A 13,489-nucleotide genomic window follows, 5' to 3' on the forward strand; every position below is an offset into this window, starting at 1 on the left:
TGACACGCTTCTCTGTACTCACTTGCTTTCAGGCTGGACTTGTCCTGTGGGTAGTTCGGGTGAGGCGACAGGCGGTAGTCGATGGATGCTATGCCTGCTATGCTGCGCCGGACGAGGAGTCAGCTAGTAGGTGCTCCTGTGTGGCTTTGAAGGAGGGAGCGAGGATGTCTGGATCCCGCCAGGCGGCCTCCGTGGATATACCTAGTCTCGTCAACACCGGTATCCCAGTTAATATACAACAATAATATACAATCATATACTATAGAAGGGCATACACTATCCAGTAGCCGGTTTCGATTGGGGCGGGAGCCTCTGGTATATGAACGTAGACGTTCTGCAGGTAGTGCTCCCCAAAAGGATATTTCTCGTAACAGTCTGTCTCTGCCATGGTTCTTCCTCTTCTTTTTCTTCTTCTCTTGACTGATTGACTAATTTGTCTGGATGTAATTGTGGTTATAGAGCAGAGATGGAGATGGGGATAGAGATAAACGAGGACCTATTTATCCCAAGGTTGCCCCTCAGCAAGCTCTTCTCATACGGGCTGACCCCCTTGCTCCCCTCGTGAAGAATCCGCGCATCGCACCCGGTCCACGTCTCTGCGCATGCATGTGAAGCGAGTCCATCCTTGCATATTCAGCCTGCCACAATCACAAACTGCGCATCCTCCTCTTTGTTTCTTCTGCTTCTTCTGCTTCTTTTTATACTAACAAAACAAAAAGAGTCGAGGTTCGGACGGGAGCTTATATAAGCACAACGCTAGGCTGTTTCCGGTTTAGCGACTTTTTCTCTTGTCGCTTTTTTTATTTTTTATTTTTTTATTCACACAAAAAGTCGACGAGACGAAGCGACGACGAGGACGAACTCGAGATATTTGACAACCCTCCGACGCAGCTGGACGATTCGTGATTTGGATAGACGGTATACGCTGCATTCGCTGAATCAGACAAGATGGCAGAGTATGTGGCTCCTCCTGGGTTTGCGAGGTTTGGCAGGGGTGGAGAGTGCTGACTTGATGGTGGTAGGAGAGACGGTCCGCTGAAGACGGTCCAGGTGGACGCGCTGGTACGCAATTTACATTTATTATACCCGCTATGACTGCGACGGCAAAGGGGTTGATGCTGACGGCTTGGCTAGGTGGTGATGAAAATAATCAAGCACTGCACCCAGACATTCCCCACGACAGCTACGGGATCGCTGGTTGGCATGGATGTCAAGGGCAACCTCGAAGTCACCAACTCGTTCCCTTTCCCGATAGTCGACCTCCCCCCAGACTCACACTTGGACATATCGCCCTCGAACACCGCTGCGGCTGCTCCCAGGGCCAAGTCGAACGTCACATACCAGGCTGAGATGATCCGGATGCTGAGAGAGGTCAACATCGACGCCAACAATGTGGGGTACTACACGAGTGCGAACATGGGCAACTTCTTGAACCTGAACGTCATTGAGAACCAGTACTTTTACCAGAAGGAGATGAACGAGACGGCCATCACCCTGGTGCACGATGTCAGCCGCAGCTCTCAGGGACCGCTCAGTCTGCGGGCCTTCAGACTCTCCCCGCAGTTCATGACTGCCTTCAAGGAGAACAAATTCACCGCCGAGAAGTACGTATCCCCGTCTATCTTCTTTTTTTCAATGTGTTGTCAATACTAACGAGAGGTGTAGCCTTCAAAAATCCAACCTCAGACACAGTGACATCTTCGTCGAGCTACCGGTGACGATCCACAACTCGCACCTCCTAACGAGCTATCTGCACCAGATCCCCACCACTGCACCGAAGGAAGAGCTCGACCTGCCTCCATCCCTTGCAGCTCTGCTCGCCAGCCCACAGTCCAACCCCGCCAATGCACACGCCCAACTTCGACAACCTCTCCCTCAACATCGACCCGTTCCTGGAGAAGAACTGCGACCTGCTGCTGGAGAGCATAGAGACCCACCACACCGAGAACAACAACTTCCAGTACTACCAGCGCGCCCTGGCCCGAGAACAGACCAAGATCGCCGCCTGGCAGGCCAAACGCAAGGCCGAGAACGTGAGCCGGGCCCAGCTCAAGCAGCCTCTGCTGGCCGAGGACGAGTGGCAGCGTCTGTTCAAGCTGCCGCAGGAGCCAAGCAGGCTGGAGAGCATGCTCAACACCTGCCAGGCCGAGCAGTACTCGCGACAGATCGATGGGTTCGTGGCAGCCACCACAGGCAAGATGTTTGGTGTCAAGGGCAACCTCCTCCCCGACAGCCAATCTTGATCTTCTCTCTCTCTTTCGTTCCTCTTCTTCATGTTTGTTCCTTTCTCATGATATGACTCGTATTATCTCTGAAATCATGACGGCGTCCGGTGGTTGGATCTGGTTTATCCTCTTTATAAAGAGTCATCATCCCTCCCTCTTGCTCCTACTCCTCCTCTTCCTCCTCCTCCTCCTCCTCCTCTATGTAATGGCAATCAACAGAATCGACGCATCAACTACCGACCGTACCCTTCCATCCCCGCCCTTGTATATTTTTTCTTCTCGTAGGCTCCGCGATACGAACTGCAGCATCCGGCTCAAAGTTTTCCTCTCCTATCATGTGCTGTCCGCTGGTGACCGACCCGGGGCGATCTGTTGTTTTGGCTTGACGCGCTCCCCGGCCCGTTTCATGGATGTACGCATGCCCAACCTGCCCGTCATCCCATGCCCTCTGCCCCCTATACTTACATATGTATATCCATCTCATCCACACATCCATACATGCATTGCATAAGTCCTCGTCTTCCATCTTCGTCCTGCAGCTTTTTTCCTCCTCAAATAGGCGGTGAGTCACGTGAGAACTCGCGGTTTTCCCTTTTTTCTTTTTTTTTCTTCTACTTCAAATCAAAACATCAACCACAACAAGATGAAGCATCAAGGACGTACGAAACAAGAAGTCTTTTTGTTAAGACCAATAAATAGCAAGACGGAAGACGGTAGAAGACAGTAGAAGCCAGCAAGCCAGCGGAGCAGAGAGACAGAGGCGACCCTCCAGGACGGCGCGCCCTGCTGCTGTTGTCTCGCGCCCGCCGAGTCGACTTGTCGCTGCAGGTAAAACCCCCCGCCATGTCCATGATTCGCCGTTGCTGATGCCAATCGCAGGCTGCGCTCGTTGGTGCCTCGCATCATCTTCTCGCTGCCCTGCCGGGTCTTTTTCTGTCTCGCATAGCCATAACCATATCCATCGGCCTCTCGCTGTCTCCCTGTCTTGTCTTCTCTTGTCCTAGTCAAAAACTAGTTCTAGTTGTGGATGAAGGCTTGACAACGACAACTGTTCGTTCCCACCCGCCTCATCATCATTTGCCTTCCGTCGGCCTTGCAACGCCCCGGTGGACGGACCCTGCAGCCCTAACTGAAAGCTGCGTCGGCCGACTGTGATTCGATGCTATCTTGGAGCCGGCTGAGTCCCGCGGTCCATTGCTCATCATCGTCATCAGCATCGTGATCCTTTCCGTTTTCCTCTTGTTTATTTATTCTATTTTTTTTTTTAGGTTCCAATTTTTGGGTTCAACCTTTTGCCTGGACGGACCAGTATTTATTTCTTCGACCTTCCCCGGACGGACCTCATATCACAGGACGAGAGGAGAGGAGACAGGATTTATCTCTCCCTCTTTCTCTCTCTTGTTGTCCTTTCTCCGCTCTGCCTGGGCTCTGCTGGAGAGCTGGGTTCGTTTCTAACCTTGGTCATCCGTTTTTTCCTAGTTTTTTGTCCCTACTTGTACCACCAGCGGCGTCAAGTCGAGGAGGCTCCAGTTTTGTCTTTTTCTTTCGGGTAAGATAAACACAAAAAAGTTGAACTTTGACCTTTTAGACATCCGGGTGCCTGTTATTTTTTTCGATCAGCTACCGTTTTACATTTTTTTTTCTCGTCAATTTTCGCTGCTTGTCTCTCGAACGAGCGGCTTTCTGTGCGATAGGCGAGGGCTTGTTCCCTGTTTTATGTCTATCGATAAGCTTATCGTCGAGCTTCCTTGCCCTTGGAACGACCTCACTTGCAGAAAGTTGCAGCATCAGGATCCTTCGCCCGCCCGATACGCCTGATCTGTGCGACTCATGACCGTCTCGCTTCCTCCCCAGTACTCGGTTTCGTCTAGGAAGGCTTCGATCCAGCACCATGGCCTGCGCGGACGTGGAGATGCTCGACACCTGGAGCCCGTTGTGCCGTGTGGGCGATACTCCTTTGGTTGACGGAGGTCTGTTGGCATCAGAAAGAAGGCTGCATCGCCGTTTGATCGTGGGACAGTTGCTAGCCTGGTCATCTCCAACTGCCGGGAACATGACACGGTGCACCTCGCCGAAAGTACGCACCATCCTTTTGACTCCTTTATCGCCTTTTTCCCCCTTATGTTGATATTTTCCCTTACCCCCCTTCCCCCCCGCTACGCAGCTTGCATGCTCTATGATCTATGGTTTAATGAGTTACTGCAAATGAACCTTTTTATCTTTTTTTCTCTCTCTTTCTCGTCTTTCGTTACAGGTCAATTAATGCTTATATCTATCTAATAGGTGGAGGTATACTCAACTCGTAATCGTAATAATACGGGAACACCTAGTTGCATAGAAGACCTCAGATCCATAATTGAGGCAGCCTTTTCGACTCCAGAAGCTTCTCCGCTACCGACCTACGAGGATGCGATCCTCGACTTCCCGCCAGACTACGCCCACGCACATGTTGATACACAGTCCGGTCCTGCTCCAGCCAGGCACCGCTCAGCCAAAAAGCCATCTTCGTTATACCAGGACCCTCTCATGAAGATTTCAGTCGATTTCAAAGACACATCTAGATTCAGAACCGCGGCAAAGAAGAAAAAAAAGCCTGCTCCGCAGCCAGTAGACCCATGGGCAAATACTGAGGCCGGTGCAGATTCCGGCACAGGTCAGGATGGAAAAGATAATTCAGGAGGTGGCGCTGATGGAGGCGCTGATGGAGGAGGAGGAGGAGGAGGAGGAGGAGGAGGAGCAGATGGTGGTGGTAGCGGAGGAGGAGGGGATGATGGCGGCGGCGGAGGTGGTGGTGACGACCCCGGAGGTAACGAGGATAAAGGCGGAGGCGAAGAGGATGCAGACCAAGGTGGAAGCAAGAAAAAGAAGAAGAAGAAGAAGAAGCAAGAGGAGGAAGATAAGAAGAAACAGGAAGAGGAAGAGGAGAGGAAACGACAGGAAGAAGAAGAAGAAGAGAAGAGGCGTCTAGAGGAAGAGGAGGAGAAAAAGAGACAGGAAGAGGAAGAGGTGAGGAAACGACAGGAAGAAGAAGAGGAAAAGAAACGGCTGGAGGAGGAAAGCAAGGCAAAGCAGAACGATCTGTCTTGGGCGGACGATACCAATGCAGCCTCCGGCTGGGGTGACCTTGGGGCCCCAGCAACCACCTCCAAAAAGAAAAAGAAAAAGGGCAAGGTCGGTTGAATTTTACTGCATGGATGACCTGAACCAAACCGTGCAGAATACTAACATGTTTACTTTGCAGACCACTATGGAGCTTCCTCCAGCTGACCCGGCTCCAAGTTCGTTCCAGGACGTCAGTTTGGATGACGGCGGTGCAGCACCGCAAATCGGCATGTCTTTTGGTGCAGAAGAGACCAAGGCGTCTACGAGTTTCGGTTTTGGTGGCTGGGGTAAAAGCTGGAATACAGGCGGCGAACTCGATCTCGGTGCAAACGGTGATACCAAAGATGACGGCTTGAATCCCTGGGGCGGTGCCGACAAGAAGAAGAATAAGAAACCTACAGCATCTGATGCATTCGACTTTAGCTTCGATTCTACTGGACAGGCCGATCCTGGCGCCGATACTGCGGCCGCTGACAAGGAAGCCGACAGTTCCTGGGACTTGCCCGCGCCCACAACCGGGAAGGATAAAAAGAAGAAGAAAAAGGGGGGAGCAGCTTGCAGAACCTGCTGTTTCTGAGGAGAAAGATTCTGGCGGCCTCGGTTGATAGGGTGACCTCGCAACCTCGAAGAAGAGCAAGAAGAAGCATCTCCTTGGTATCTTAGGTGGTGACATCGGGATCGACGGGCGATTCTTCGCTGACTGGATAAAAAAACAGCCTCGCTGACCCGAGCCAGAACCTGCACCGGCACCCGAACCTGCTCCTGAACCCGTTGTCGAGGCAAAGCCAGTAGAAGAGGATGCCTGGGGTACGTCGGCGCCTATGTCCAAGAAGGATAAGAAAAAGAAGAAGAAGAAGGGTGCAGTAGAGCCCGAAGCCGACCCTGAGCCCGTCCCTGAACCTGTTCCTGAACCCGTAAAGGAGGAGGAGCCGGTCAAGGAAGATCCGCCGCCTGAGGAAGAAGATTGGGGCTCCTTTAGTAATACCACGACATCAACTAAAAAGGACAAGAAGAAGAAGAAAGGAGCCTTGCTTGACCCAGTTCTAGAACCCGAATCTGTACCCGAACCCGTACCCGAACCCCCCAAGGATGAAAAGCCTGCCGAGGAGCCATTCGATACCTGGGGAGGTGTTCCAGCTCTAACTTCTAAAAAGGACAAAAAGAAGAAGAAGGGCGGCGCGGCCGCGGAGCCGGTTATCACGGAGGTTGAACCCGATCCCGTGGTTGAAGCTCCGCCGGTGGAAGAGAAACAAGAAGGCAGCTTCTGGGGGTCACTGGCTACTCCATCATCCAACAAGAAAGATAAGAAGAAGAAGAAAAACGCCCTGGCAGAGCCATCTATTCCAGAAACGACACCCGAGCCAGATCCCCTGCCTGAACCCGAACCAGTTGTTGAGCCACCCCCGCAGGAGGAAGAAAAGCCCGCTGAAGCAGCTGGATGGGGTTTCGGCCTTCCTACTGCCACCTCTTCTAAAAAGAAGAAGAAGAAGAGCGCTGCTGCTGAACCGCCGCCTCCACCACCACCCCCTCCTGACCCTGAACCTGAACCTGAGCCTGAGCCAGTTGTTAATGAGATTAAGGAAGAGGAGCCGGTGGATAGTTTCTGGGGATTTCCCTCTTCAAAAAAGGAGAAGAAAAAGAAAAAGAAGGAAGAGCCCGAGCCGCTGCCTGTTGAGCCTGATAAGTCCAAGGATCTGTTTGATAATGATTCCTGGGGGGATGGATTCGATCAGGACAAGTCAAAGGGTACAGGTGTGTTTGCATCTATTCAACTATTGCTGTTATTAGCATTAACCTGGGGCTTGACTAATATTTATGCAATTAACACAGACCTGCTAGATGATCCCCCCAAGGCAGATACTACTACGTCATGGCTAGGATCATTCACGTCCTCGAAAAAGGACAAGAACAAAAAGGGTAAAACGGCGGATCCTGTGACGCCAGGAGCCTTTGATTTCGGCGATGACCCTGCACTAGAGGCTACAGGGGCTGGGGATGACATGGACTGGTTGGGCTTGGGTAGTGGCAAGAAGAAGTCTGCTAAAAATGAGGACCCTCTTGACATACCCGAATTTATCGACGAGGCTGCTGAAGATACCTTCACGAAAGAAGAGGAGAAGAAGCCTGCCGTGAAAGAGACCAAGCTTTCTAAGAAAGAGAAGAAGAAGAAAGCAGCGTTAGCAAGCCCACCAGAAGAAGAGCTGCCCAAAGTCGACTTCTTCGAAGATACCAAAGAGGAGCCTGATCCGCTGGCTCCCCCGCCTGTTGACGAGTTTGATAGCTGGAATACTGGAGCTGGAGCAACTACCAGTAAAAAGGACAAGAAAAAGAAGAAGGGTGCCGCGGTAACTCTCCCTGACCCGGAACCAGAGCCCGCACCAATAGCTGACCCAGTTGAGTCTAATGACGTGGGTTATGGGTGGGGTTTTGGTGGCACAACAACCAAATCGAAGAAAGGAAAGAAGGGAGCTGCCGTCGAAGCAGATACGGCCAGTAAGGCGCCAGAGAAAGATCCGTTTGCTTTGGATGACCTACTCGACCAACCAGCTGCGGACACAAAGAAGAAAAAGAAGAAGGGTACAAAGTCAATTATTGAGGAACCAGTGGTTGTTGCTGCGCCGGAACCAGAACCAGAACCGGTAGCTGAGCCCGAGCCAGAGCCAGAGCCGGAACTCGAACCCGAACCCGAACCCGAACCAGTACAATCTTCTTCCTGGAGTCTCTGGGGTTCGTCCAAAACTACAAAGGACAAAAAGTCAAAGTCAAAAGCTACTGTCCCCGAGGTTAAAGAGGAACCTGAAAAACCAGCCAAAGGAAAGAAAGGTAAAAAAGATGTTGCTGAAGAGGTTGTTGACGTGCTTCCGCAAGACGATGGTGTTGGCTCCGGAGAATTGGTGCCCGTTCCCAAAGCGCAGGACGAAAGTACCTGGGACATCTGGGGTACGATCACCAACAGCAAGAAGAAAGGCAAAAAGGGCGCCAACGAACTGCCGCCGCCTGCGCCTACACCACCAGAATTTCCACCTGAACATGGAGGGGATGGCATTGGCGATACGTGGGATGATATTACTGCTCCCTGGCCAAGCTCTATGAAGAAGGGTTCCCTTTCACGAACGACTACGTCAACATCAAAGGCATCTCATATTGAGGAAAGCAAACTCAGTAAAACCAAGGGGAAGGGCCTGGAGGTCGTTGATGTATCTGAGACTCCCAATCTCGAAACTCCAATTGAGGACGTGTCGGCTGCAACAGCTACCAAAGGGTACTGGGGCAGCTTTGGGCTGGCATCAGGTGCGAAGACCAACAGCAAAGCAGCCAAAGGAGGTGTAGATGCACCAGCAGATGACCTGCTCGACCTTGTCGAAGAAGAGCCCAAGCCTGCCGCTGTTAAGACAACTAGTAAGGCCGATAAGGCCAGCGCTAAAGCCTCGAAGAAAGAGAAAAGGGGGAAAGATGCCAAAAAGGAGGAGAAGAAGTTGGAAGTTGTTGATAACGAAGTGAAGGAAGACGAAGGTTCGCTTGAAGCGGCTAGCGCGCCTGCGGCTGACAAAGCGACCGAGCAGCCACCACCTCCTCCTCCTCCGCTTGCGACGACCTCAGCGTCCAAAGCAACTGGCAAGGCGTCCGTCGCTGAGCGCATCAAGCAGCTGGAGCAGAACAAAAAGGCCGAGAAGGAGGCCGCGAAGGCGTCCAAGGCTAAGGAGAAGGCTAAACCCGACCCGCCCCCGCCCGTCGAGCCTGTTCCTGAACCAGAAGTATTGGAGCCGGTGGAGGAGCCCGCCATCAAACTCGCGAAGGCCTCGAAGAAAGACACTGCGACTTCCAAAACCAAGGCCGCAGCCGGATCCAAGTCGAAGTCGAAGTCGAAGTCAAAGAAAGCAGTTGAAGAGGAGCCAGCGCCGGAGCCAGTTGTTGAGCCTGAGCCCGTGGTGATAGCTGAAGAGCCGACTCCACGTGATTCTGTGCCTGGAAGTTTCCCAGGCGGATTCGACGAGCTGGCTGATATCGACGAGCAAGAGCAGCCTAGCAACGCGGACGAACCAGCGCCGCCTCCGCCCCCCGAACCAGAGCCAGTTGAGGTCAGGGAACTTCTATCAGATCCGGAGGCGGGATCGTCACAGCGTCCATCAACAGCACCTCAGGCAGACGGAGATGTAGCTGGTGTCATGCCAGACTCGACACCACCAAAGAAGTCGGCCAAGAAAGAGCGTGCTAGGATCGATCGGAGCTCCGGAGCTGCATCTTGGGCTCTCTGGGGTGCTGCTGCCGGGGCATCGGGACCCGCTCCAAAGAAGTCATCGAAAAAGGAATCCAAATCTAAGGATCCTGGTGAACCTGTTATTAAAAAGGATAAGGAGAGAGAAAAGGATAAGGAAAGGCCTTCTGGGCTGAGCAGATCCAAATCATCAGCTACTAAGAAAGAGAAGATTTCCAGCGTAGGGGCTGAAGTGGAGAAATCCTCTGGCTCAGACAAGGATAAACGCACTTCGCGGCCTTCTAAACATAGCCGTGGGATGAGTTTTCCCTTTATGCTTTCGGGGCCGCCACCGCCGCCTGCCCGGTCCAAAAGCACCAAGCGAACGTCTGCCTCGAAGCCAACTTCCAGGCGACACTCGGTTGAGCTTAATGATTCAGGTCTTTTGACTCCCCGCGAGAGTCCAGATATTCCAGACAAGGCTGCAAGAATGATGGGTGTGGAGTCGTCCAAGCGCATCAAACGTAGTTCGAGCCATAAGAAGAGATCAGGTATGCGATCCACCAATGTCGTACGGCATAGAGCGCAAGTATCAAAGTACTAACACTCTTCTCTTCAGTCCCACGCGACCCATATGCACTTGACGATGACGTAGAAATGCTTAGCCCTGATGATGGCTTGGTCTCCCCGCCTGGTAGATCTTCGAGGGACCCAGAACGACGCAAATCAAGGAAAGAGGTCAGTCACCCGGTACTAAAGAATCTTGTAACTCTCTCAAGCTAACCGGTTTGATCAACTAGTCCAAGAAACACAGCAGCGACCCTGCTTTGTCCCCGCCAGGTGAAATGCCGATGGGTAGAGACGACTTTGGAGTCATGCATCACTCATCGAGAGAGCCTGCGCCGCTGCGTCGCTCTAATACATCGCCTAAACGCCCCGAAGGTCTATTCGGCTTTTTGTCCCTGAGGAAGCCTGGAGCCCGGCCTCCAGAGGTCCGCGAGCGTCCCAAATCTCGTTCTCGCCATGAGTCCTCAAGAAGGGAACCAGATAGAGAAAAGGATGATTCTAGACGCCATAGAAGATCCGTGAGGCCTGACACTGATGGCGAGGGTTTCACCACCGATGCAATGAGGACTGGAAACAACAGCCCTACTGAGGAGGCCGAGGCTCGGAGGGCAAAACGCAAAGCAGAGCGAGCACGACTGCGTGAAGAGAGAGAAAGGGATGAACGAGCTCGTGAACTTGAACGTGAAGGCCGCCGGCAAAAACGACATGCCAGAGAAATGGAGGATCCCCCCCATGAATCTAAGCGAGACAAGAAAGCAGACCGCCGCTCCCGTTCGGAGAGACCACCAAAGGACCCTCTCTCACCCCACGAAAGCCGTCGCCATCGCTCTCATCGTACTGATGATGAAGGCGGGAAGCCTAGGCGCCGTCGATCCTCGCCAGATAACCACCGCTCTCGACGTGAAAAGTCATCTCGCCATGAGCATGCTGTCCCCTACCCAGTCATGGTAAATGGGGGCAAAGATAAAACCTCTTCTTGGGTGAAATCCCAGATCTCAGACCCTCCGGAAGCTCCTCCCATCGTCGCTACGGTTATCGACATGCCCAATCCTGCGCGAGAGCCTCAAAACGCTTCCTTGTCATCGGACGAAGAAGCACGAAGAGCCATCCATCGTCGCTCTCGAAGAAAGTCCCGTCCCGTCGACCCAATGGACATAGACTTTGACAGACGACCTCGCAGACGTGAATCTCGTCGAGAAGGTCGCGACCAAGTCCGAAGCAACGAAAGCAGTGGCGATATGGACAATCGCTACGGCGGTATGAATACCAAGCGAACGAGCTGGTTTAAGAAACTTACCAGTGGCTTTTGAGCGTTTCCTCTTTGCCACTTTGCGCGAACAACGATTCTACTTTGTGTTTCCTTCCTTCTGTTTACTCATGCGTCTCTTTTTTATTCGTCATGCGTTCGGTCAAATCTCCTTGGGGCGGCTTTTGGATGGTTGATATACTTGGCTGGGACTTTGAGGAACCAGTGTTTTTTCTTCTCGGAAATTTGGCTCCGCCTATTTAATGACTTTTGGTGATGTCTTTTTATGCCTTTCTTATCTCACTGCGTTTTTCATTCAATATACCCCAGCGCAATGAACGTTTTGTACCACGTACCCTGTTATGAACCCCCTTCCCCTCGATTCCTTTCTGATGGTATTACGCTACTTTTGAATGATGATGATGATGACCTTGTAATCTAGCCACTCGCGTAATCATTGGTCAATTTGCATAATGATCATGATTAGTATGTGAGGAAGATTTTGATCAAATCATTAACTAGTTATATTTTGCAATGAATATTATCCTCTACCTACATAAAACGTACCGGGCATCATATGCATGTCAAACCCTGGGCAAGCTAGCTTCCGGGTACCCGGTGGAGCTCGAAATTCTGGCCCAAGGTTGCGCATGGACCACAGAGTTTGTAGTGCAAGAAAAGATAAGCAGTACTCAAGAGATAAGTTTGAGAAGAGTAACGCGCCAGCGAACCTCCATATACCATTGCCGAGCCTGTGTAGAATACATTTGAATGAGAAACAACTAACCTTAACAGTGACGATACAGGACGATAAAAAGAGGACAGTAACGAGATGTAAAGGGCAGAAAATAAGCTGGTGAAAACCAGAATATTGGTACAGGGATAAGAGGAGAGGCATGTAGAACGAGTCACGGCACGATTGAAACGGGAATAACCCGGTATCTAGAAATCTTCGGCATCACTTGACTCCAGCATCTTTGGTTCTTCGCCGTACGTCGATTTGTACTCATTGATATACCTCGTTCGATCCTCCTCCTGCAGGGCCTTGTATCTCTATGCCTGATGTTAGTATATTTTAAAATATTGCATAAATTGAATAAAGGTCAATTTACCTCCTTCTCACTTTCGCTTGCATTCTTCCAGCTGCGAGCAGTTTCTGCTATACGTTCCTTGGCAGGTAGATGGTTGAACTCTCCACTGTTATGTTTATCGAGGGAGTAGAGCAGGTAAGCGTTACGTGGTGCCTTCACCTGTCTATCATCCTTAATTGCGCCGTAGGTTCTAGATTTCTTCGGTAGGATGCGGCGAAGTTTACGGCGAGCGGCGTTCGCATTCCTTATCTCGAGAGGGGTGTGGGATTCTATCCACTGTTCGAGATTATGTCGGTTGGTTTCTGCATTCTTTTCAGCAGTTTGTTCCAGTTCCTACAAACACAGTTAGCTTATCAAATCGTTTTAGAAACAACCACTTTAAATGAATGTGGAAACATACTTCGGCTTGGAATGCGGATATCTCTTTAAATGCCTTCACCGACTCCACAAGAGGTCCCTTTCCAGCTGAAAAGATCGAGATCTTGGACGTTGGTAGACGTTTGGGAGGGGTCAGAGCAGCCTCTTTAAGATTCTTCAAGTCCTCCTTTGCCTGAGCCTTTGCTTCTTTCTCCTTCTTCTCGGCCTTCTTTTCCTTGTCACTCTTTCCAGGGCGGCCACGCTTTGGAGGAGGAGTAGGTTTCTTAGAGGCCTTCTTTTTTACGGTCTTCTTTGCCTTTGTTTTCGGCTTGGCGGCAGTTGTCGCATACGAATTGCTCAGGGATAACGACCGAAAGAGGCCTTCGACACTGGGTCTTGCTGCGAAGGAGCTGGCGATAACTTCAGTCCGCAGCCCGGAGCTGGGTACGTAAAGCACGCGACTATTGAAGCGTCGGAACACAAATCGTCCGCATTGAGTAAGCTTAAACACCATGGTGGCAGTTTAAGAGTGTGCTTGCGATCAGAATCCGGGATATTGTAACACTGACAGTGGCCTTCTTCGCTTTCGTCTATCTTCCCGTCTTTCTTCCGCCCTTTGAGCTTCGTTATTTTGATATCAAGTGTTTGTTTTGGGTTAGAGAGAGCTAAGCCTCTTCTGATCTCTTACATAAGCAGTCTAAAGCTT

The 13,489-nt window shown here is 51.4% G+C and overlaps 4 protein-coding genes across 4 annotated transcripts in view; 2 read left to right on the forward strand and 2 right to left on the reverse strand.

Moving 5' to 3' along the window:
• Positions 1-388, reverse strand: part of MGYG_06657 (hypothetical protein) — a gene marked incomplete at both ends in the record, with an annotated part of 1,009 nt that extends 621 nt beyond the window's left edge. The window contains one exon of the mRNA XM_003170621.1: positions 276-388. Within this exon, the coding sequence (XP_003170669.1) occupies positions 276-388 (113 nt within the window). The remainder of the gene's footprint in view (positions 1-275) is intronic.
• A 560-nt stretch (positions 389-948) lies between these two features.
• MGYG_06658 (eukaryotic translation initiation factor 3 subunit H) lies at positions 949-2,243 on the forward strand (the record flags this gene model as incomplete). Its single annotated transcript, XM_003170622.1, has 5 exons — positions 949-956; positions 1,023-1,062; positions 1,135-1,604; positions 1,666-1,960; positions 1,992-2,243. The coding sequence occupies 5 exons, from the start codon at positions 949-951 to the stop codon at positions 2,241-2,243; spliced, it is 1,065 nt and encodes a 354-aa protein (XP_003170670.1).
• A 1,873-nt stretch (positions 2,244-4,116) lies between these two features.
• Positions 4,117-11,399, forward strand: MGYG_06659 (hypothetical protein; the record flags this gene model as incomplete). The annotated part of the gene is made up of 7 exons (XM_003170623.1): positions 4,117-4,302; positions 4,509-5,396; positions 5,467-5,896; positions 6,117-7,079; positions 7,158-10,073; positions 10,142-10,260; positions 10,323-11,399. The coding sequence occupies 7 exons, from the start codon at positions 4,117-4,119 to the stop codon at positions 11,397-11,399; spliced, it is 6,579 nt and encodes a 2,192-aa protein (XP_003170671.1).
• An 878-nt stretch (positions 11,400-12,277) lies between these two features.
• MGYG_06660 (HMG box protein) lies at positions 12,278-13,297 on the reverse strand (the record flags this gene model as incomplete). Its single annotated transcript, XM_003170624.1, has 3 exons — positions 12,278-12,388; positions 12,448-12,759; positions 12,827-13,297. The coding sequence occupies 3 exons, from the start codon at positions 13,295-13,297 to the stop codon at positions 12,278-12,280; spliced, it is 894 nt and encodes a 297-aa protein (XP_003170672.1).
• Between the last annotated feature and the right edge of the window lie 192 nt (positions 13,298-13,489).

This window comes from Nannizzia gypsea, genomic scaffold (genome assembly GCF_000150975.2).
Source record: "Nannizzia gypsea CBS 118893 supercont1.6 genomic scaffold, whole genome shotgun sequence".
Classification (NCBI taxonomy): Eukaryota; Fungi; Ascomycota; class Eurotiomycetes; order Onygenales; family Arthrodermataceae; genus Nannizzia; species Nannizzia gypsea.